The sequence below is a fragment of the Phyllostomus discolor genome, chromosome 6, assembly GCF_004126475.2.
Source record: "Phyllostomus discolor isolate MPI-MPIP mPhyDis1 chromosome 6, mPhyDis1.pri.v3, whole genome shotgun sequence".
In the NCBI taxonomy this organism is placed as follows: domain Eukaryota; kingdom Metazoa; phylum Chordata; class Mammalia; order Chiroptera; family Phyllostomidae; genus Phyllostomus; species Phyllostomus discolor.
The window spans coordinates 35434560-35457026 of record NC_040908.2 but is presented as its reverse complement, the minus strand read 5'-3'; the positions used below and the strand labels follow the sequence as shown (position 1 = coordinate 35457026).

The window sequence follows — 22467 nt, the reverse complement described above, 5'->3', positions numbered from 1 at the left end:
TAACTTGCACTGGGCCTAATGGCCTCTCCCCTCAACTGGTTTCTTAGGTAAAATTGGGCAACACTTGCCATGCTTGTTTCCCAGGAGGCTGAGGCTCAATATTACTATTTTTAAACCTCTTTTGGTTGTGGATTAATCACCGATCTTAAGAATTCTGGTGATCAGTTGGAAGTTACAAGGATCAAGGACATTGTAACCTGATGGTCCAGAATGGCACTATGGCTTGTCCAGGAGCTCCTACTGAAGTGGGCTGTCTTGGGTCTCCCCTACCTGTCCCTCCACCCAACAAGACTCAGAGTGGCTATCGCATGCCCTGGGCTTCTCGCCAATCCCAAGACAGTTCTCGTGGAGACACAGTCCCGTCAAGACGTGGTTTGGAAGTCACCAGACACTAAATACCTTAAACTGGGAAGGACCTTGTCTTCCTTAGGACTCATGGGATTTCCTGTTCACTGTCCTCCTTACCACCTCCCCACACCCCTGGGAGAGCCTGACCCACCAGACTCTTGGGGGGTGGCCAGTGTGGAGGGGCAGTGGAGACCAGGCCTGGGGCCGAACAGCCAGACTAATAAGGTCAGTACCTGCAGTCGTCTCCTCCGGTGCTGACCACATACTTGTCATCGTGCGAGAAACGGATGTTCGTCACGTGAGCCGAGTGCCCGAAGTAACGTTTGTGTTTGGCCTGTGAGCAAAAGTGAACGGAGACAGCTGAGAGACCCTGCTCCTCCCAGGAACCGTGGGCCCCTTTCCCTGAAGGACACAGGTCCCCGCTTGCCAGAACCTCCTTCACTCAGGATTCCCACTTGGTCTGAAATCTGTTAGCCAGCCTTTTACTGGCTGTCCTCTCCGACTTGACCCAGTTACAGCCACTTTGTCCACCCCGCATCGTCCCTTCTCCTGGCTTCCAGGACTCCCCCTCCAGAGGGAGGGAAATGAAAAGGTTAGGGGTTGCCAAATTTCCAGAGGGCTGGAACAAGATTCCTCATGTTCTAGGTTCTAGATGGCTGTCCAGGTGTGGCCGCCATCTCTGGCACAGTGCCAAAAACCCAGAGTGTGGGGGCAGTGTGGGGAGGTTCCTTTAAGGAAGACTCACAAATTTTTCTGTGCATGGAAAATCAAAGAGCTTCACCAGCCCAAAGTCATCTCCCGTGACAATGTTCAGGCCAGCGTGGGTCACACACGCGCAGTTAACATCAGCCTTGTCTGCATTTCTCGGCCAGATGCCAATGACCTCGTCTCCCAGAATGCTGTTCCAACAGGAAGAGGTGTTAGGAGGAGATCTGTGAGAACCTTCTTGCAGTCAGACGTCCTCTCTCAGGGGTACGAGGGTTATTTTACGCCACGACAGTATGGCCGTGTGGCCCTTCTGGCCCCTCTACATTTGCCCCAGCTCTTCTTGTCCTCTGCCCGGGTCCCTTTCACCCTCAAAAGAAAAGCTACCTCTACCTCTGATTCTCCCCCACCTCCCTATAGGCCTGAGTACGTGTATGTGTGAGAGGAGTGGGGCTCCTTCAGGCTCACAGGACGACGGTCTCTTCCCTCACGTTGGCAAGGCACTGTTCCTTACCGGCTAACTGGCAGTCCCAGCCCTCCCACGCCTCCCGGTGATCACGAGGGCTTGGTCAGGGGCTGGGAGATGGTTTCCCTTTGCTGGCTGGATGGGTGTGGGGATTTGTAGGGTTGCTTACACAAAAAGAGGGACTTTGCATCTCAAGGCCCAGGTCAGATGGAATCCAGTGGCCCAAACTGGTACCAAGAAGCCTTCTGCCCCCACCTCCAAAGAACACAGCTCTATCTCGCTTCTTCAGACCCAGCTACCCACAGACGTGCAGGCTGAGCCTGGGACAAGAGACTCCCTTGGGGCCTTTTCCTCAAAAAGGGTTTTCCTCCAGTCACCTTGTCCAGGAGGCCCAGGTGATCTTCTCAATGACCATGGCTTCGGTTACCTGCTTCCCCAGGGGCACCTCATGCACCTGGCGCTTGTAGGCTCCCGTCGACACCTGCACAGTGGAAGGAAACCATGTCCATCCACCCTTTCCCCTGGCCCGCCGGGCTCCCTTTTCGGGGGCTGTTCCCCAGAACGCTGGCCCAGCCTGTGCATCCGCAGGGCTTTTCTCTAAAACCCAAGTTCAACTGCAGGCTACAAGCTTGTGGTCAGCCCACTTGAAGTCCACATGAGCAGGGCATTTTTCCACCCATTTTCTCACTATTTTGCAAAGGCCTGCGGCAGTGTTTCAGGGCTGGCTCCTGACCAGCAGCATCAGAATCATCTGGAAACCTGTCAGAAACACACTGCTGGGACCGCCCAGGCCTACCAAGTCAAACCCTCGGAGGGCGGGGCCTGGCAGCCTGCTTGGACCACAGCCTCCAGGTCCCGCTGCTGCTCACTCGGCTTTGGGATCCCGGTTCTCAGTGAACCAAGGTCCTCTGGTCAGAAGTCAGGCCGGTTTCCTCAGGGACAGCAGCTGCTGCAGAGGACTGCTGAAGTCCCTGGGGCCAGAGCCTTGCTTCTCTGGGATCTTCGTTGGCAGCGGTCCCCAACCTTTTTGGCACCAGGGACCAGTTTCGTGGAAGACAATTTTTCCATGGATGGGGGTGGGGTGGGGTGGATGGGGAAGATGGGAGGCGGAGCTCGGGCAGTAATGTGAGTGAGCAGCCGCTGCTCACCTCTTGCTCCGAGGCTGGTTCCTAATGGGCCACAGACTGATACTGGTCTGCGGCTTGGGGGTTGGGGACCCCCGTTCTAGGAGGACCTGGCCATTTTCCAGAAAATGGCTGCCACCTACATCTCGGCGCCCCCGGCCCTGCAGGTGCCTCTAGCCCAGCCTCCCAACATGTTCCTGCTGCTGGGGGAATGCGTGGAGGTCTGTCTCACCTCAGGGCCTTCCCACAGATGGCGTGGACCCGTGTTCCCAGCCCGCTGTTTGGCTGACTCCTACACATCTACAGGCCTCAGCTTAAATACCACTTAGGCAGAGAGAAGGGAAGGGAATCTAAATTCAGCCCCTGCCGAATGCTCCCACAGCACCCTGCACCGGTCCTTCTCAGCGAGTGATCACATTTGTACTTCCATGTATATTTTGTGATTATCTGGTTATTGCTTGTCTTCTCCATGACAAGGCAAACTCCAGGAGAGCAGAGAGCGGGACCCTTTTGTCCGTCTAAAAGCCTGCCACAGTGCCAGGTTTTGAAATATCTGATGAACGAACATGTCCTCTCTCCCTTCACATGAATATCCAAAGCCAGGTCAGCTCACAAATGCATTATATTTGTTCAGAGTGCTGGAGAAACTGTTCTGTCTTCGGCTATAACTTTCAAGGGCGGGACCCCTCTCTGCCCCACCCCACTCATCAGTTCCCCCGGGATCCACTGCAGAGCTCTCCCTCCAGGTGCACTAGCTGGAGTCCAGGTCCCTGGTGTGGAGGGGCCAACCAAGTAGGGTTTGGGATGAACACGAATGAGTGTGTGAAGTGACACCGGTTTACAGGTGCAGCCCCTGAGAACTAGGAAGTGGGAAGCTTTGGAGGCGAGGTGAGAGCAGAATTACAGACAGTTAGGGCTTGTGTTTCCTGCTTCTCTTACTGGAGAAACACTCTACTAGTTTAGATTCTATTTCTTCAACCTGCTGAAATTCGGTAAGCCTCTGTTTCTTCATTTATAAGACAGGAAAGGCAAGAGTACCCAAAGGGGTTCCTGTGCAGAGTAAATTAGCATCCTGGTGGGAACACAAGGAAGCACTCGATTAATACGAGCCATTCTTATTATTACTATTACTGGTTGCCCCAGATACCAGTGAAGCTGACACATACCTGAATGTATCTGCCATCTGCAGAAAAATCCATCTGAATGACAAAGCTGGGGATGTCTTTGCAGTAGCCGATGCGATTCAGGCTTGTGCCCTGAGTGAGGTCATAGAAGTCAACTGCATGCTCAGAAGAACCAACGGCTAAGAGTCTGCTGTCTGGGCTGATTCTAGAGAAAGCAACCCAAGAGCATGGTCACTGGAGGGCTGGCCAGGCCCGGGGCGGCTCAGGGATGGGCCGCCCAGGCTCAGAGGCCATGAGACCTCACTTCTAACTCCCACGTGGTTAGCTTCTCTTATATTCTATGGGACTCGACAATTTCTCTGGATCAAATCCCAAGGAAGTGAGGAAACACATGTACACAGCCTTTTGTAGAAGGGCATTTTACAAGAAGTTTTCACCACACTGCTGTGGAAACCTGTAGAGGCGTGTCTGAGAATTGATGTGTGAGAGGGTCTCCTTTCATAGCCGGCTCACTGAAAGGGGGCCTTCTTTACAACTGAGTTCCTCATCCCAGCTGTGGCCCTTCTGAAATGGGAACCCCCGGGAAGGGGAACGCCCACCTCTCTCCTCCTGCCTGGACCACCTGCTGTGTACCTGATATCTTGGATAGCAGATTTCCGATCTCGTTTCTTCCCCCAAACTTTCAGGCTGTTCACCAGCAAGATGACAAACTCTCCATTCTTCATGCCGATGGCCACCATCTCCCCGTCAGGGCTGTAGGCCGCACACCTGGCTGCATGGCCCAGGTTCACCTTGTTGAGCAGCTTCTACATTGATACAAAGTAGTACCACCTGAGCCCTGGCTGCCTCGGCCGGTCTCCAGGGGAACTCCTGCCCCCAGGCGAGAGCAGCCACGTGGTTGGCCTCCGACGTGCTGGCTTCTAGCTACTATCCCTGAGTAGCAGGGGGCAGTAGGTTTTAATTAGAGCAGCTTGAGAGACTACATGTTTTAGGGCAGGAGTTCAAAGTCTTCGGTAAATGGTTTGGAAGTACATATTTTAGGCTTTGGCATCCATATGGTCTCTTGCAATAGGCAGCAGGCCCACCTCGACCCTCCAGCCATAGGTTGCTGATCTATTATTTATTGTGCAGGTGAAAGAGTTTGCGCTTCAGCAACTGTTAGATCAAATCCTGGCTCTCGCTGCACGTGTTTGGGTAAGTTATGAAATACTTCCCCACCTTCCCATTTGAGAAACAAGCCATAGTAATATTGGCCTTGCCAGGCTGTTGAAAGCATTAACACGAGCGTACACGACGCATCTGGCGTGCGGTAGGCATTCAGGGAAGGACAGCCGCTGGGAACAACCAACACCACTGTCGGTGGGAACTGGCGTGACTGTAATAATCATGCTCAGGCTGTTGCCTCTGTGTTCTCTGATCCGCACTGAAAACGGGACTCAAACATGTACTCGTCATTTGGGGATGAAACTGAGTATTTTAATTCTTAGGAACTTAAGTACTTGTTTTAATATTAGACAAGGTTTGGAAACAATCTTTTTCTTTCCCCTAGACTGGTCCTTGCTATTTTAGATTTTTACTCCAGATGAGTTTTTAAAGTTATTTTTTGATATTTTAAATTGTTTTTCCAAACTCTACAAGAAGTTTGTTGGGATTTTGATTGCTATGTTCCATTTGGGAACATCTGCCATTTTAAATCATTTTTAGTCTTCCTGTACAGAAAAGATGATTTCGCTCTCTCTTTAGGTTTGGGTTTTTTGTTTTTGTTTTTTTCTTTTGACAAGAGAATAATCATTCTCACGTACAGTATTCCAGCTATAAATATTTGTAGACAGATAGGCTGGGGGTGTTTCCTTAGGCTAACTTAATTACTGACCTGTGCTGATCTCTTGTTCAGCTCCCCTGATTCATCGTTGCCTGGCCTGACCTCTCCTCACTGCTCCGGGAGGCCCACACGTGGGCCCAGGAGCCTGGCACAGAGGGCCCCTCACCTTGTCTGCCAGGTCCCAGATGCGGGCTGTGCCGTCGTTGCTGGCAGAGATAAAGATGTCCTTGGCGGGGTGTGTGGCCAGGCCCCAGATCTCTCCTTCCATGTGTCCATCAATCAGGATGTTGGAAGCGGCGTTTTTTTCACCAACTTCAATTATTTCTCCATCTTTGGTCCCCACTAAAATTTTCCCCTGCCGCAATCAAAACACCGTTAGACAAAGGACAAGCACTGTGTCATCCCACCCACGTGAACTGCCTGGCGTAGTCAGGCCCATGGGCCTGGCAGGGTGGTGGCTGCCTCCACTGGCGGGCAGGCGGACTCACAGTTTCATGGGTAGCATTTGGGTTCTGCACGATGAAACAAGTTCTGTGAGGTGACGGGGACACAAGAAGGTGACTGTGCGTGACACCATGAAATTGTACTTAAACATGATTAAAATGGTAAATTCTACGTTACCTTTGTTTTGCCACAGTCTAAAATAATTTAAAACAAAGCACTATTAGAACAGCCTGGGAACGTGCCTTTACTGGCCCCTGTGTTACAACAGGAAGAGCAGAGAGGTGCTTTGTCTTTAACCACTGAGCCGCTTTTCCTGGAGCAACCTCCTTCCACTTTCTCACTTCGCCTCCGCTCCATCAGCCACCCTGGGCGAGAGCTTTGCACCAAATTTTCCATCACCAGTCCCTGCTAGAACATTCCAGGGACTGTAGGCTCACGACCGAGCAGGGCAGCCAGTTTCTGCTCTGGGACAGCTCACACTCCTCCTAAGTCCCTCCTGATACTGAACAAAAGTCTGTCTCGGGATGCCTTCCAGGCCCCGGGGCCAGTCCTGCCTCCACATCCCACGTACCTAACTTCCCTTCCAGATGATTGACAGTTACCTCTTTTATCACAAAACCCCCAGTTGCAACTTGTGTGGACTACAAAGTTTGCCTTTTTCTTATGGACACCATCTAGAAAGCAATCCTTAGACTCATATCAATTCAAAAATGTAAACGCAAGGCGGTTATATTGTTAAATAGGGATTTGTTTTCAAGTGCATTGGAATCTCCTGGGTGGGGGAGAGGTTAAAAAAAGAAGAGAAGGGAAAAACAGAGAACATGTCCTGTAGATTCTGATCTGCCAGCTGTGGGTGGGAGCCTGGGCAGCCACATTTTCTAAAAAGAGTCCACAGTTGTTTCTGATATTCAGCCAAGGTACGCCTTGAAAACCAGTGACTCTCAATCAATGTGGTGGCCCTTACTCTCCCCCTCACTGACTGTATAACCTTGAGCATGGGGAAATTATTTAATATCTCTGTGCCAGTAATAATATTATCTGTAATAACAGGAGCTTCCCTCTGAACGTGGCTGTGTGCCAGGCATGACGAAAGGTGCTGTGCATGTATAACGCATGTGATCCTCATAATAACCGTGGGCTGGACGCAGAAGGTTTTAGTAGCACATACGTCACAGGCACAGTTCTGCTGAGTGAGTCACTGTTTGCACCCAGGTCTGCCTGACTCTGCTACGCTACCTCCCCAGCACAGTACACATCACTCCCAGGAGCCTTGTGTTAAGGGCTCAGGACCCAGCACAGGGAAGTGCCTGGCTGGTGTGGAAAATGGCATCAATGGAGCCATTTCACAGTGGAGTTGGAGCTGCCATTCCAGAGCAACGACCTTGCTCGTCCTGTTCTTTGGTTGCACTTTGCCTGGGCAAGACCTTTGGACTGAACTAAAACCAACATTGTTTTATAAACAATTGCTTCTAAAGCCAGCAGGAAAGTGAATATTCTCACCACAAAGACATGATTCTGGACTTGCAACCTGATGACAGAATCAGTTACGAATCATGAATAGCCAAGAGTAGTTCACCAATAGGAATTCTTTCTTCTTTTCATGTAATTATTCCTTCTCTTTTCTCATAAAACACCTTGCTTTTGCCCTGTAATCAGGACACTATTTGGGTTTTGCCTCAATGAGTGCTCCCCAAATTGCAATTTTTTGGATCCCAAATACACATTGGTTGCTTCTCATTGCAACTTTTTGACTTTAGGCTGACACTTGGGAGGGTCTGGACTAAGTCCCACGGGGATCCCTCCCCCGCCCGGCCTGGCCACGGGCAGACGGCCGCGCTCACTTTGCCGCGGCACACGGAGCGCACGCACTCCACCAGCTGCCCCGTCTCCAGCTGGAAGGCCCGGCAGCGCTTCATCTCCTGGTCCCACAGCTTCACGGCGCCTCCCTCTTTGGTCCTGGAACAGATGAAGAGGAACGTAGCGTGCCAGCCCTCATCCTCAGACCCCCTGCGGCCTCCACTGCCCTCTCTCCCTGTCGTCTCACTGAGGTCCCAGGCTCCAGGGCCCAGCAGGACTGACCCTCCAGGGCAGCCCCTTTCCTAGGGCCTGCCAATGTGCCATCACAACCCCTTGAACTTGTAGATGTCCTAGAATGCCTTGAAATGCCACGATCATGGAAGGAAAGAGAACTGTAATCTAGAAAATCAAGCTTTTTATTAGGTCCTACACAAAGAGAAATGTTTCTCCTGTTTCTCTGCTTCGTTTTTACAACTTCCCCATCCCCAGGGGAACTTCTCTGTCCTGCTCTCACTTCTCCCTCGCCTCTTCCCCTCAGAGCCTTGGGGGGCAATGCTTCACAAACAGCAGAGTCGCTCATGTCTGTTCTCGGTACCACTCCGGTTTCTGAATTGCCATCAAATGCCCTCTCTCCTCTGACTCCTACTTCTGAAGGTTTTGCCTTAGGGTCCTCTTGGAGAAATGGCAGACTGATCTCCCTGGTGCGGAAAAAGATCATGAAAATCTGCATGTTGTCTAAGTTGTAAATGTTTGTCAGTTTCACCCAAAACAAAACAGAAAGACACTTGTTTCCAGAGGAGCTGCACTTACGGCCGCTCCTTCCCGCCGGTCACGATGAGCCCGTCCCGCAGGGTCGTGTACATGGTGAAGACGGGGCCCGTGTGGGCCTTGGCCACCAGCCGGATGAGGAAATGGTCCTTCCACACATAGACATCCCCGTTGATGGCGCCCGTGAAAGTGAGGTTGTTCTGTAAACAAAGAGACACCTTCCCAGACACTCGCTCCCCTGTTGAGGGCCCCACGCTGGAGAAGTGGAAACGTGCACTCATGCTGACCTGTGCTAAGCAAAGGCGAAAGAATTTGCAGAGAGCCACAAAAGGTATATGATAGATCACCTGGTTTTGAAATTCAGTCTGTTGAATTACTTTGTGGCTTTTCACTACCCCACTGAACAGAGCTCTGTCTCAAGTGAACTTCCATTCTGAGATTGAGCCCCAGAGGGCTGGATGGGAGGGGAGGGACTCCATCTCAGGGACATCTGAGGGACACTTCCTGGGGCTCATCTAGGAGGTGGGCACCTCACAGCTGGAGGGCCATGAAGAGTGGACTGTGTTTCAAAATGTCCCTGGGGGATCTTGCCAGTTGGCTGAGGGCCCCTGCAGCCCATTTGCAGATGTCGGTTGGGGGGAATTTGTGGCACACAGGGCGGAAGAGAAGAGGGAAGCTATGTCACGGTAGAAATGATCCCCACCTCCTCTGTGGCTCACTAGGGCCTTCCAAGTCAGCTGGCCTCCGGCATAGTGAACCTTCTGCCCCGAGTGGGAACTACGTTTTCTCACATTTTGGGAACAGTGATTGCAAAATAGCCAATAAAGCTGACAATGTGAAAATGGCGTTCTTGTTTGCAGCTTCTCGGCCATCCTCCCCTACCCGCCTCCCCCAGTGCCCAGGGGCTCCGGGCCTCCTCTCAGGAAGCCTCTGCTGGCACTCACAGCACCGAAGGCCACGGACAGCATCGTCTGCATCTTGGCAGCCTCCATGGACCCGATGACCCCTTTCTTGTAAAGGAGGGCGCTGCCTGCCAGGGTCCAGAATTTCATATGTTTGACTCCAACAGACACAAACTGTGTGTCTGAATCAGGGCGAAATTCCACCACAAATATGCGCTCCAGGTGACCCCCTCGGCTGGCAACCTTCGCACCTGTGTGGATGACAGAGTCCAGTGAGGTGGCCCTCGGGAGCCCCTGGGGCCAGGCACACAGCTCCGTCCCAGCAAGCCCAGGGCACGCTCCGGAGTTCTCTCCTGTGACAGCACCCTGCCCGCCCCCAGGCTGCTGCCAAGGTGGGAAAGAGGGTCTGTGTCCGGGAAAATTTCCAGGACTGCAGGTGCTGCTAACACCATCCGACTCCACTGTACCCCACCCCTCAAGCCGCACCCAGGCACCTGTGGACACAATAGGAAAGGAGAGCCTGGGAGAAAAAAGCTTCCAGATTAGAGAAAAGGGCAAAATGGCCAAGGGCATCCCCACCCCCCACGTCACACAAGACCCACCCGCACGGGATGATGACCACCCCTCCCCATGTCACTGGGGACTCATTCTCTGCGTTTACTTTCTTCTTAAATAAAGGTTCTCAACCCCCCTTTTCTTTTATGGTTTTGAAGTTTAAATTCCTTACCTTTTACATTTAATTACTAGTTTTTTTCCTCAGCCCAGTTACAGTTTTTACTTGTCTCTTGAGTTCTTTTTTTCTCCTGAGTTTTACTGAACCTTTGTCTCAATCAAATCCCAATTCCGCCATTTATTTGTAGGACAGCCTTGCACAAGCTGTTTAACTTCTGTGCCTCAGTTTCCTCATCTGTACACTGAGGCTCATCATCGTTCCCGTTTTTGAAAGTGTGGAGAGGACGAGAGGAACTGACAGAGGCGAGGCCGCGCAGCCGGCGCCCGACACAGTGGGCGTCCTGTGAGTGAGAACTGGGATGACGATCGTGCTCTCGGCTCCTTTTAAAATCTCTTGGCTTCCAGTCTTTTAGCCCTTATTTTAAACCTCGCCTATTTTTGTCTCATCAGCCCTTGATTTTTTATTTTTATTTTAAAGAAAAATAAAAAAAAGATACTAGAAGTTTAACTCTCTTAATGTTTTAGTTCTAGTTTCCTCATATCTTTTCTCCATTATTCACTCACATATAACTCTTCTTCCCCTCTTTCTCGTCACTCACGTTCACCTGTTTTTATAATGAATGGCTCTCCAGCAGAGCCGGACGGGTGGACCACAGCCAGCCTGCAGCTACTCCCTACTGGAACCACCCCCCAGGGACAAGGAGGCTGGGGAGGCCGCTGGTTGCCTCTCACCACCAGCAGTAACTCTCTCTGGGGATGGAATGTTAACTTCCTGTAACAGATCCTGACTACCTTGGGCTCATGGTCCCCAAGGACACCATAAACGAAATTAAAAGACAAACAGAGTGGGAGAAAACATTTGCAAAACTTACAAGAGACAAAGAATTAACATTAAGATTCAGTAAAGAACTGCAGATCATAAGACAAACAACCCTCCCACCTCCAGCAGAAAAAGGATTTGAACAGCTGAACTACAGAAGCAGCAATATACAAGCCGTCATTAAACTGATGGAAAGAGGATCAATCTCAGAAGTCCCAGGGGAAATGCAAAATAAAACAATAAGATGCACCGGTCTCCTGAGCCACTGTTTGTTTGTCCTTTGCAAGCCCTTGAGCACTTCTCCCTGAGATGCCTGTCTCCCTCTGCGCAGCGTACTGGCCTCTCAGGACAAATTCCAGACAAGTATCTAGGACCTGACAACATGCAGTTTCTATAATAAGCTCATTTTCTTACTCCATTTTATTTTGTATATTATTACCTAAAAATGTACATAAACGTCCCTGAAAACACACCTTATTTATTTGTAAGCAGGACAATCAGCTCAGGAGAGCTGGTGGCTGGGGAGAGGCCACTAAACCCCGTCACTGGCTCAGAACCCTTCTGGGCCATTCTGACAAAGCGCTCGTTCCGACAAAGACTGTGGGGGAGCACCAGCAAAGAGAAGGCTTCTCTTTCTCCTGGGAGCTTGTTTAAAAGAACCTGGCTCCCCCAATGCTCCCTCAGGAGGTCAGAAGGGCCCCCTAGTGAGCTGCAGTCTGTGCCAGGGCAGGGCCAGGCCAGAGCGGGCGCTGGCCAGAGGGACAGGCAAGGGGAGTGAGCAGGGAGAGCCTGAGCTGCAGAATCAGGACTGTGCACCAGGGCCGATGTGCCTGTCTTCCAAGGAAGCTGGAATAGACTTCTCCTTGGCTACCGCAGAGAGTAGTCAGTGGTAGTGCAGAAGAAAGGCATTATGAGGTAGTTGTGACTTCACAGAAGAAAGGGCTTTATACGAGCTTTCCAAGACAGGGTGGGGTGCCTTGTGAAACAACAAGGGCCACATCTTGGAGAGTGTCCAAGCCAAGGATGGAAGTCGGCCCGCCCGAAGTGCGCTTGGAGGAATTTCTCCGTGGGATGCATGCTGACTGGGCAGGAAGACTTATCCAATTCTTGCAACTCAGTGACGCTACGAGGCTATGGTTTAAGCAGCTCGGTTTCTCATCTGGGGATGAGTTTACTTAATCAACATTCTGAGGAAAGAACCTGCATCCCCAATATGCAGGTTATGGGGCCATCTGTACACAATATTAAGAAAATGAGAAGTGGATGGACTATGACGAGTGAGCCTCATCATACAAGTCCGCTGGTCCCCAACCTGTTTTTCTCACGTGGGGGCTCAGGAGGGACTGGGGCTCTCCACCCACTGTGCTCAGCTCTTCACAGCTCCCTCTCACACCCCCCCCCCCCCCCCAGGGGAAGAGGCTGAGATAATGGGATTCTAGAAGCCCTGGGTTGGAGACGTGCCACCTCTGTGCATGCCAGGCTTAGCATGCCCCAGATACGGGCTGCCTGGCTGGAGGCAGACCTCATTAATGTCCTACCTAATTGGATCTGCTTTTGCCAGCCTGAGCATACGCTTGGAAGATCACACATCTTTGAGTCTAAGATGACCATAAATTTAATAGCAGCCCCAGAAATTTAATAGGGTCTTTGTCTCTGTGCACATGTGTGCTTGTGTGTGTCAAGGAAGGGGAAGAAAGAAGGAAAACTTGATAAATTAAATGTAAACCTTGATTATAAAATGAATCCCCATTTCTAAAAAGTTAAAATGTAAAGAAACCAATATGCTTCTGAGACTATGGGGGTGAAACCCTGTCCCCAGTTCCTGTAATAAGACAACCAAGGTGCAAGGCTGCAGCAGAACCCAGGCGTTGCCAGAGGGAGTGCTGAGGAGAAGGAAGTCTGGGTCAGAGGGCGGTCAGGACAGAACTGGAAGAGGCTGCTCTGCCTCCTGCTAGAGGAAGAAGGCTGCCAGTGTTGGGGCACTTTGTGCCCAAAGACCCTTCACTGGCCAGCACAGGCCTGCCACGGGCGACCCCCTCCTGAGCGTGGGGTCCAGGGATGCAGTGGTGTCCAGTGAGCAGCCTCCCTAGGACCCCAAGAGCCCTGATATCTGCTGATCCCACAGCAGCACCTTGGTGGGCTTTGCAGGAGGCAGATCTAGGTCGGAGTCCAGCCCATGACGAAAGCAAGCCTCCCGGACGGACAGACGCCCAGCTTTGTTTACCTTCCTGCCAGCGCCAGACGGTGATGGTGTGCTCAGGGTCCACGCCCACCGACACCAGCAGCTTTCCGGTTGCACTGAAGTTGACGTAATTCACCCCCTTCGAGTGGAAGCACCGCAGCATGGAGAGGGTGTGCTTGGTCATGGCGTCCCAGACGTGGATGGAAGGTGTTGTTCCTGAACGTGGAGGCGTGACAAAGAGTTCAGGCTGGGGAATGGTGGAGCCACAGCAATGCTATGTTCATCTAAGAGTCAAGCGTTCGGGGCCTTACGGTCACTGGGCCTAAGGGACCTACCGCCTGACCTGGCCAGAGGTGAAAGGCCACAGCAAACACATGCTGTGCTTTTAGAGACAGAGACTAAGGGCACGTACGCCCAACAAGTTCACTTGTGGAGATGGTTACACAAAGGAGACTGATGAGGTCAATGGTTTGTATCCGCGCTTCAGCCGGATACAATCAGCAAACATGATACATCGACATGATTTTGCTGTGCAGATTCAAACTACTCACGATGGACCAGCCTTACCTGGGGTCTCCGCAACATCACCTGCATTAGGTGGGCAATGGCAATGAGGAAGCGTCAAGGGAAAACAACAGCTAAATTAAGTCATGTTTCGAATAGTGAAGCACTCAACACCAGCATCAGAAAGTTCCAAATGAAATTCAAAAAATGGACATGGGGTCAATGAAAACAAGCAGGAAGATATGTTTGTAAAAACTGCCTTTGAAATGACCAAGTGGAAAAAAACAACAACACTTTTCACAAATGTGAATCAGGTCACATTTGTCACTGACGGTTGCCTAGGATACAGAAGACCCCGGCGCGCACACCGCAGTCTACCAGACCGAGCACAACCACCAGGCTTCAGACACGGGGCTCTTCACTTGATACCTGGGGTCTGAAAAATTATTCTCACAAGCCCAGAGTGATGGGGGCATCTACTTATTTGGAATACGAGGCTATGGCCTGACTCTACGGGTCCTCAGAATCACCAGTCACTCGATGTGTCAACTCAAGCCACACAGACACCTTCTGGGCTCAAAAAGTCAACAGCAATGTCAATGAGAAAGTGTGGATGTTGGTAGCCCGCCCCTCCCTCCCCTGTAACTGCTAAGTCAATGCTCCTGCTCAGCGGGGAGAGCCACGGCTGCAGCAGGGCGCTCCTACCTATCTGGCTGGTGGCCACCACGTTTCTGTACTTGGGGTGCTGGTTCACCGTGAGGCAGAGGATGTCGTCCGTGTGCTCCAAGTAGAAACTCTGGCTCCCTGGGAGACAGATGTGGAGGGTGAGTGGGGGAGCCTGAAGATCTCAGGGCAACCCCAAGGCTTTGTGTGGAGTCTTTGGAAGCGCCCTGTAGAATGACAGCTTACACCCCAAATTCTCACTTCAAGATCATTCTTGGGGAGACAGGAGGTTGTTTTTTACATCCTCCCCTCAGCCTGGGACTGACAGCTTCTCCATGTCTACCTCTGAGCAGAGGCCTGGAGGTAACGCTTACTGAACAAGAAAGGCACCACTTACTTTTCGGACAGGGAAGACAGTGAAGTAGGAAAATATAGACAGTTCCTGGCTCACGATGGTTTGACTCTACAGAAAGTGATACGCATTCAGTAGACACCATACTTTGAATTTTAAACTTTGACTGTTTCCCAGGCTAGCGAGTGATGTGCAGTACAAATCTCCAATGATGCTGGGCAGCGGCAGCACAGCACAGTGAGCCCCAGCTCCCTGGCTGGCCCGCGGTCAGGAGGGCAAACAGCAGACACTCTGCAGTGTACTCGCTGTGTTAGCTGATCCTGCCCAGCTGCAGGGAGGCCACCTGCCCAGCTGCATGGAGGCCAGACATGAGCTTTCTGAGCATGTTTAAGGTAGCCTAGGCTAAGCTACAATGTTCGGAAGGTTAGGGGTATTAAATGAATTTTCAGCTTACGATATTTTTAATTTACGATGAGTTTGTCAGGACATAGTCTCATCATAAGTCAAGGAGCATCTATACTTAGAGAATCCCTTTTAAGTATCTTTGTTTGTCAAAGTGCCAACCCACCTGGGCGCCCGAGTGGCACGCACAGGTGGTGGTTCACCCCCGAAAGCCCCAACTTGACATCACAGGAAGTGGAAGGAAAACTAAGAAATACTTGATCATCTGTCGTGGCAAATGGGTTTGCCGACTGTCAAAGGGGCCACTGTAAATTCACGAAGAGGTGAAGGATGGTGCTGATGAACGAGGAAATAGCACACTGTTATTGAAGTGAGAATACTACGTAGAAAATGTCAAGGCCCTCCTCCTCCAAAAGACAAATCACTGTGTGCCCAATGGTTTCACTATCTAAAAACCTATGCATGAGCAACTACACAAATTGGGAAGGACATGACTATTGGAAAAGAAAAAAAACAACATTTGCTTTAAGATATGAAGCAAATAAGGCAAAATATTAACATTTAAATCTGATGATAAAGATATGGGTGTCTGTTAAATTTCTGAATGCTTCTTTTTGTTTGAGCTGTAGCATTTTAAACTCTTAATTTGAAAGTCAGAGTAAAGGGACATTTGGGGAATTTTTGTTTTTTTGTGTGTTCTCATCCTCATGTAAATCTAGCAAAATAGTCAGCACAAGTAAAACTTGGAAATCTGAGCTGCTAAAAATTTGGTCACTGTTAAAAATGAATGAGACAGGTTCCCCTACGCCTTGTTCTTTGTTCCTGTTTGCAAGGAATTTCTCTGTTCCCCACACCCTCCTTCTGCCTCCTCCCCACCCAGTCAGTCTCCTGGAAGTCGGTGGAAACATCGACACCTCTCTGACCTTGACCCCTTGGACTCTCCAATCCTGGGCCTGAGCACTTTCTAGGACTAAGTGATACCAGTCTGGAAAGGAGAGGAATGGCTTTCAAGGGAAGAGAAAGCTTAAGCTTTGGGGCATCTAGAGGGAAGTGCACACGACGGCTGAAGGAGAGCCCGTGTTTAGGCGGTGCCTTCTCCCCGCCCAGTCACCTGTGGAGAGGTTCTGCACGACGCCGGCGGCTGCGGTGTGGAAGATGATGTCGGCGCCGTCGTTTAGGTAGTGCAGGTTGTTCCGACAGTCAAACCCTCGGTAGCCAAACACGTGGTCGAGAGCCAGCTCCTGCGTGCCCACACAGAAACAAGAGTGGCCTGAGAGGAGCGAGTCCGCACTGCAGAAGAGCCACACGTCTCACCGGAACCGGGTGGCCCGTGAAACAGCCAACCGCTCACTGAAAACGCTTTGCTTCTTGACTAGCTGAGGGTCAAGTGCAGCCCTTTTGTTCTTTTATGCTGCCTGGAATGCGAGGGGGGCAGGCTAACGCACGGAATCACAGTGAGTTTTCTAACCACACTGGATTGTTTCCCCACCCCTCCGGAGAGCCAAAGTCTATGGGTTCCATGCTCTCTGTATAAAAGTTGCTGAGGAGTCTCGCGTCTGCACCTTGGCAGGCACCCTTAGGTGAGCTGAATGGTGGCTCAGAGATCTGCTCTGATTCCCACAGATGCAGCGGGGCCTGGCGGGGCAGAATGTGGAGGCAAATGCCACGCTCATTCTGTCGCTGGGTGCTTGCCCTACAGAGTGTCTACACCATTTGCATTTTTTTCAACAACTAGATACTGTTCTGGGTTTACAGTCTTTCTCTTCTTCCTGGCTTGTCTTCCAAGACAAAGAGCAGCAGCTGATTCAGATCAGATGGGCTCCTGATTCTATCTGATGCACATGTGTGGTTGGCAGCGCTTCTGCGCCAGGCACTGTGCTGGTGGGCGGGACCCAAGACCAGGGATCCTTTTCTCCAGGTTCCCTGATTCTGGCCCTTTCTTTCTCCAGTGCTCAACAACTGCGAACACTAGATTAATTCTCCTAACACACCACACCACTCCTTACTCAACAACATTTGCTGACTCTCACTGCCCCTGGGAAAAGCCGGCACTCCTCAGGTTGGCACAACTGGCCCCTACACACATCCCCTACACCCCTTGGTCAGGCTGACTTGTCTGTTTAGCTCCCATATCTCAGCTTTCCTATCTTTATGATTTCGCTTTTTAAAATAACTCTCACCTGGAAAACCCTCCTCCTTTCAATGTACTCAGTGTCTGCCCAGCCCTCGGTCTCCCCGCACCCCCACCCCTCACTTCCAAGTGTTCCTCAGCAACTGTGTGTGTAATAATCTGACCCCCAGGCTTCATGGACAATGGACTCAAGCTGGGCCAGTCAGATGGTTTCCCCCAGGAATTTAGGACTAGGGACACTGGTAGGCCTTGCTGTTTCATTAACTGAGGAGATGTGAACTCAGGCGCTGGGTAGGACTCGTAGTCCACCAAAGTAGTTACCAGACTGCATCAGACACACACAAGATCCTGTGAGGCAGAAAAAGGTACCGTCTTGGCTTATAATGGCTTTTCAGCTCTGGATCTTATCTTTCCTGAAGATCAGCTGCATTTCCTGACCTGTGCTGTGCTCTATGATAAGCGCCCCCAGTGAACCCCCCCTTTCCAGTAAAGGCCTCAGTGGGGTCACAGTCTAGTAGGGGAGACCAATGAGCAAGAAAGAAAGGCAGCAGAGTATGTGACAGGGCTGGGGGTGGGGGTGGGCATGCAGGAGGGTGTAGGGTGAAGAGCATCAGGGACAGAGAAGATGCCAAAAAGGACTTGGAAGGTTCAGGGTGTGGGGCAGAAAGAGGAGCTTCCGAGCAGAATGGAGCTTGAGAAGTTCTCACCAGGAGCCAGCAAGCTCAGGACAGCTCCAGGGACCACTAAAGAGTTGGTTTGGGTTGGAGATCTGAGTTATGGTGAAGAATCACAAGAGAGGAGCTTAAAGGGAGCTCCTGGGCAAAGTTCTGGAACCACTCATCTGATCCCCAGTCAGCAATGCAGGAATCCCTTGGGTCTCGATGGCGGGGTGAAGCATGAATAGCTCTATTTTAAAGAGCTGACTCTGCAGGCAGCAGGGAGGGGTCCAAGCAGGACGAACAGTCTGGAGACCTCTCCCAGAAAACAGCAGGTTCACCGACAGCACGACCCTCAAGTCTCAACAACCGAGTTCACACCTCACCACTTGCTGCCGTGGTCATCTTGGGCAGGGGGCCTAACAAGTCACTGAATGTCCCTGAACTAGTGTCCTCATTTGCAAAATGGAAACAATAGAAGTACCTACTTCATAGGTACTTATACTTCATATAAAACACTCCACAGGAAGTTTGCAGCATAGTACCTGGCACAGGGTAAGTGCTCAAACAGCAGAGACAGCGAATAGGCTCATACTCTCCCCACCTCTCCCTCCCCCTCCCCGACTGGTTCCAGGTTTAGGAAAAAGGAGCCAGGGCTGAAGAACATGGGACATTTACTGACAGGACCCAGTGGGCATGATTCCAGTCACTGGGATGGGGACACAATGCCATGCAGGAGGGAGGGGGGACGGGAGCCACCAGATCCACCAGGTCCACTTGAAGGCCTCGGTGGTACAGGCAGATGGTGATGCCCACCAGGTCTTACAACACTGACTCCAGATTAAAAGCAACATATCTGACTTCCTCACCTCAACCAGTTTCTTTTTTTTGGTGATATTGTTCTTCTGGAGTTTCTCAGGCTGGGGAACAGCTCTGCTCACAGGTGGCCTGGAACAGAGAGTGGTCAGAGAAACAGTGTTGAACAAAAGACAGCGAGGCCAGGCTCCCCTCTCCCCCACTCAGAGGACCCTCCTCCTGGGTTTGCTCTGTGCTGCCCCCCCTTGCCTGCCTCCACGCCCTCTTCTGAAAAGTGGCTTTTGACGTGAAGGGTCCTGCACGACGAGGCCTTGATTCACGGGCGCTGAGGCGGCTTCCCCACACCCAAACTGTGGTGGCCCAGGGTTGGTCCCTCTCTCTCGGGAGCCAGGAAGGACAGCTGAGCCAGAGGGCTGACTTTACAACCAAAGAGGAGCTTAAGCATGAGAAGGTAGAGGCTGTGCTTCCTGAACTCACCAGCACTTTGCAACCAGGGATGTGTCAAACTTGCTCTGAATTGGGCAGTGAAAGAATCATGGCATGCCGTGAAGTGGGACTTCCAAGCCAGGCTTGGGAAGGGCCTGGCTGCCCTGTACTCAGGTCACTCCCACTACACAAAAGGGCCAGTAACAGAACTCCCACTCTGCCCCACGCCTCAGGGTTATGGTCTACGTTCAACTGCTACCCTCATAGCAGAGCTTGCTTTTCCATTCTCAGTTTTGGAGATCTGGGCCTTTACACTGAATTAGGAGAGTTTGTAATGGGTAAGCCCTCATGGATTCTTATATGAATCCATTTTGGATAACCAGGGGTTCCCTTAAATCAACTTGTTGGAGTTTAGGAAACCAGGGACGGGTAGGGGAGACCTGAACCAGCCCCCACCACACATTCCAAATCCATTAGTTACTGCTCTCCAGCTAGACGAAGAGAAAGGATTACCTTGATCCCCTTGTAAGCAGCAAACAAAGCCAAGTGAGAAACTTAGTACAGTTTAGAGCCACGTGAGCAAGCACCTCATTCATGCACAAGCATTTTCCAAGTGAACAGACATTCCTGTGTGGCACAAACCATGCTTCCCGAGCATGCCAGCAAAGAACTAAAACAGAAATGAAAGAGTGCACCAGTCTACAAATTCAGAAAGCTCATACCCTGGCATCTCTGGGCAAACTCTGCACTAATGCGCCTACAGAATGGGGAGAAAAAAGGAAGCCTTGTCAATGCTTCCCACACACTCTCCGTGACTTTGCAAATGCGCCTGGGGACTCTGCTTATTTTAGAGCGTGCTGGGGACAAACTTGTTGTCAGAAAAACAATCACATCCTCCTGGATGTCGCTGGGACTTATGCACAATGGGTGCTTTGTTTTCAAATCAAGTTCAGCTCATAATTTAGCCTAATAATTTCCAGTGTTTCTCGGGAGGGCAGCTGGCCTGCTGGAACAGCTTGCATTTTTGTGCTGGGGTTAAACAAGCTATCTGTATTTTCTCAGAAACTCTTCAATCAAAACATGTTATGTAATCATAAGTGATCACTGGACCAAATGGTATTATAATCAGCACCGAAGAATGGGTAGGGAGCACAGCTCTGCAAAACGACACCCCCGGCTGACATCATCGCTGCCGAATTAGCAAAGCCGGGAAGCGGGGGCCGTGCCAGTTCTCGCAATGAGACACTTCCTTCACATTAATTATCGATTCCCAGGACATCCGCTCTTTCTTCTGTTTTAGTGGGACTTTCAAATGAAATCCGTGGGTTTCTTCTTTCACCAAGAATGTTTCGGTGTATGGCAAAAGCAAGCCAAGGTCTGAGACGGGAGCGAGGGGACAGTAGGACTGCAGCCTGGCTCACTCACTGGCAGACGTTGGGACTGAACGCAGGGCTTGTTTTCGGGGTACGCACAGGTTGTATAATACGCCACATATTATACAGTGTAGATAGAGTATGCATACAGGCACAAACACTGTGTATTAATATATACACGGCACTGTATATATATACACGCAGAGGCAATCTGATGCTTTTTTCACCTTGTTTTTCAGTTAAAAACTGAAAAGTAAAGCAGTGTCAGAATGTTTCTTTCCTATTTCACAAGCATACGTTCACAGCTGTATTGCTCCCAAACTGAAGATGAGAGGCGCAAAGGGAAGAAACCTGCACAGTGGCAAACTCAGCGGGTTTTAGGGACAGGCCCTTGGCGGCTGTGGTGGATTCTGCATGAACGCTTAGTACCGGATGCTCATCGAACACTTGGGCTTTTGCAGAGTGCTGTGAATACTTACTTGACAATTCCCTGCCTCCAAAGGAAAGCAAGTTAAAACACAATACAAGCATTAAAGGCTTCTTTCCAGGCATCTATAAACAGTGCTCGTAATATCAGACACGGGAGGGGCTGCCAAAAATTTCAAACATGGTCAAACGCTGGAGGTTTAGCATTTTTCAGCGGATCTAAATCCTTCCAGATTTAGTGGATTTAAATCCTTCCAGATTCAGAGTTCACTGGAAATGTGACTCTGAAAAGCTTGGCTGAGGTGGGAAAGAGGAGAGTGTATGAGAGCATTCACTCCCTTTTCAGTCCAATATACTCTTTACAGCTGGTTGTTTCCAGCTGGCACGCAGGCTGGGAGAGCGGGGAAGGCAGTGAGCGCCGTTGGGAGTCGCAAGGGAGACTCAGAAAGGTTAAGAGCTGGACGGTGAGGGGCTGGGGGTTGGAGGTGGAAGGAACAGAGACACAAAGGGGCCTCCTGGGAGCAAGTGGGGCTTTGAGGACAAACAAAGATGCAGAGAGCTTCCATTGGGCACGAAATTTAAGGAGGGAGCCTGGCAAGAGAGCAAACAAGTTGGATAATCAGGAGAGAGGGAGATGCACAGGCTTGAATTTGGAGAGAGCAGGAGAGAAGCTTTGCCAAGGAAGAGAGTGTGGGGCCAGGAACCCCAAGGAGAGGCTGTGAACTCAAGCATGTGACTGGGTGTTAAGTAAGGAGGCAGCCCTGTTCCTGCCCAGTGCAGAGGGTGTGGGCTGCTGAAGACCCGCCCCACACCTGTGGGTGCAGTCACTGCCTCGTGCACTCCTGTGCCCCGTGGAAACGGCACATTCCACGGGCAGCGAAGGTCAATCCCTGCTGCAAGCTCATTGCCCAGCAGCCAGGCTGCTGAGGAGAAAGCTGAGACTCATTTGGAGAGGTGTGCAGTGCTCCCTGACACACACCCTCACCTGGCCAAAGGCCCCCAAGGGTGGCCAGAGCCTAGGTGTGCCCCCTCCCTGGGGTGCAGGGCTGGCAAGAGCGCACGATGACCCAAGTTGTGCAGCAGAGCCTTCAGCGCCAAGGGTCTTGGAGGGGGCTTCTGAAATGACCGAGGACGACGTGGAAACCAGTCTCAGCGTGACGGCCGACAGGCGGCAGGCTCAGAAACCCAGTGAGAAACAAAGCAGTTCCAAGCAGCTTCCATAAAAAGAGGTGGCGGTGTGAAGAAACTCGGCTACATTTAGCCAAGAAAAGCAAGTTTGGAAATGTGTTTAGTGCTGTTAGTTAGATCGTGTTCAAAGTGCCTTTGGAGGAGATCGTAGCTATATTCCAAAATGTGCTATGAAATGCTCTGAGAGTTTTCAAAATGTCTTAGGAAACCAAGCTACTCTTGATCCTGGTTTTGGGTAGAAACCAGTAGATGATCTGGAGACTGTTTCAGAGCTGTCCTCAAACAAGGTCTATCTCCCCCTGGGTGGGCCTCAGGGACTCAGTGAACCCCTGACACTCACGCTGAATCACGTTTGC

At 51.0% G+C, this 22467-nt stretch overlaps 1 protein-coding gene across 7 annotated transcripts in view; it reads right to left on the bottom strand.

Moving 5' to 3' along the window:
• The window catches only part of EML6 (EMAP like 6), a 226943-nt gene that overhangs the window by 3812 nt on the left and 200664 nt on the right, over window positions 1-22467 (bottom strand). For 2 of the 7 annotated variants that reach the window (XM_036027959.1, XM_036027963.1), the window contains 16 exons: window positions 20977-20991; window positions 19638-19646; window positions 18752-18830; window positions 16207-16336; window positions 14384-14482; window positions 13742-13762; window positions 13217-13390; window positions 9543-9751; window positions 8641-8798; window positions 7875-7989; window positions 5756-5944; window positions 4401-4573; window positions 3810-3972; window positions 1897-2000; window positions 1094-1247; window positions 582-682 (listed from right to left, as the gene is read on the bottom strand). In XM_036027959.1, the coding sequence (XP_035883852.1) occupies window positions 582-682; window positions 1094-1247; window positions 1897-2000; window positions 3810-3972; window positions 4401-4573; window positions 5756-5944; window positions 7875-7989; window positions 8641-8798; window positions 9543-9751; window positions 13217-13390; window positions 13742-13762; window positions 14384-14482; window positions 16207-16336; window positions 18752-18830; window positions 19638-19646; window positions 20977-20991 (1893 nt within the window). Of the gene's footprint in view, window positions 1-581; window positions 683-1093; window positions 1248-1896; window positions 2001-3809; window positions 3973-4400; window positions 4574-5755; window positions 5945-7874; window positions 7990-8640; window positions 8799-9542; window positions 9752-13216; window positions 13391-13741; window positions 13763-14383; window positions 14483-16206; window positions 16337-18751; window positions 18831-19637; window positions 19795-20976; window positions 20992-22467 lie in introns of those variants that run through there. The other 5 variants (XM_036027961.1, XM_036027960.1, XM_036027962.1 and 2 more) reach the window with 5 other exon arrangements.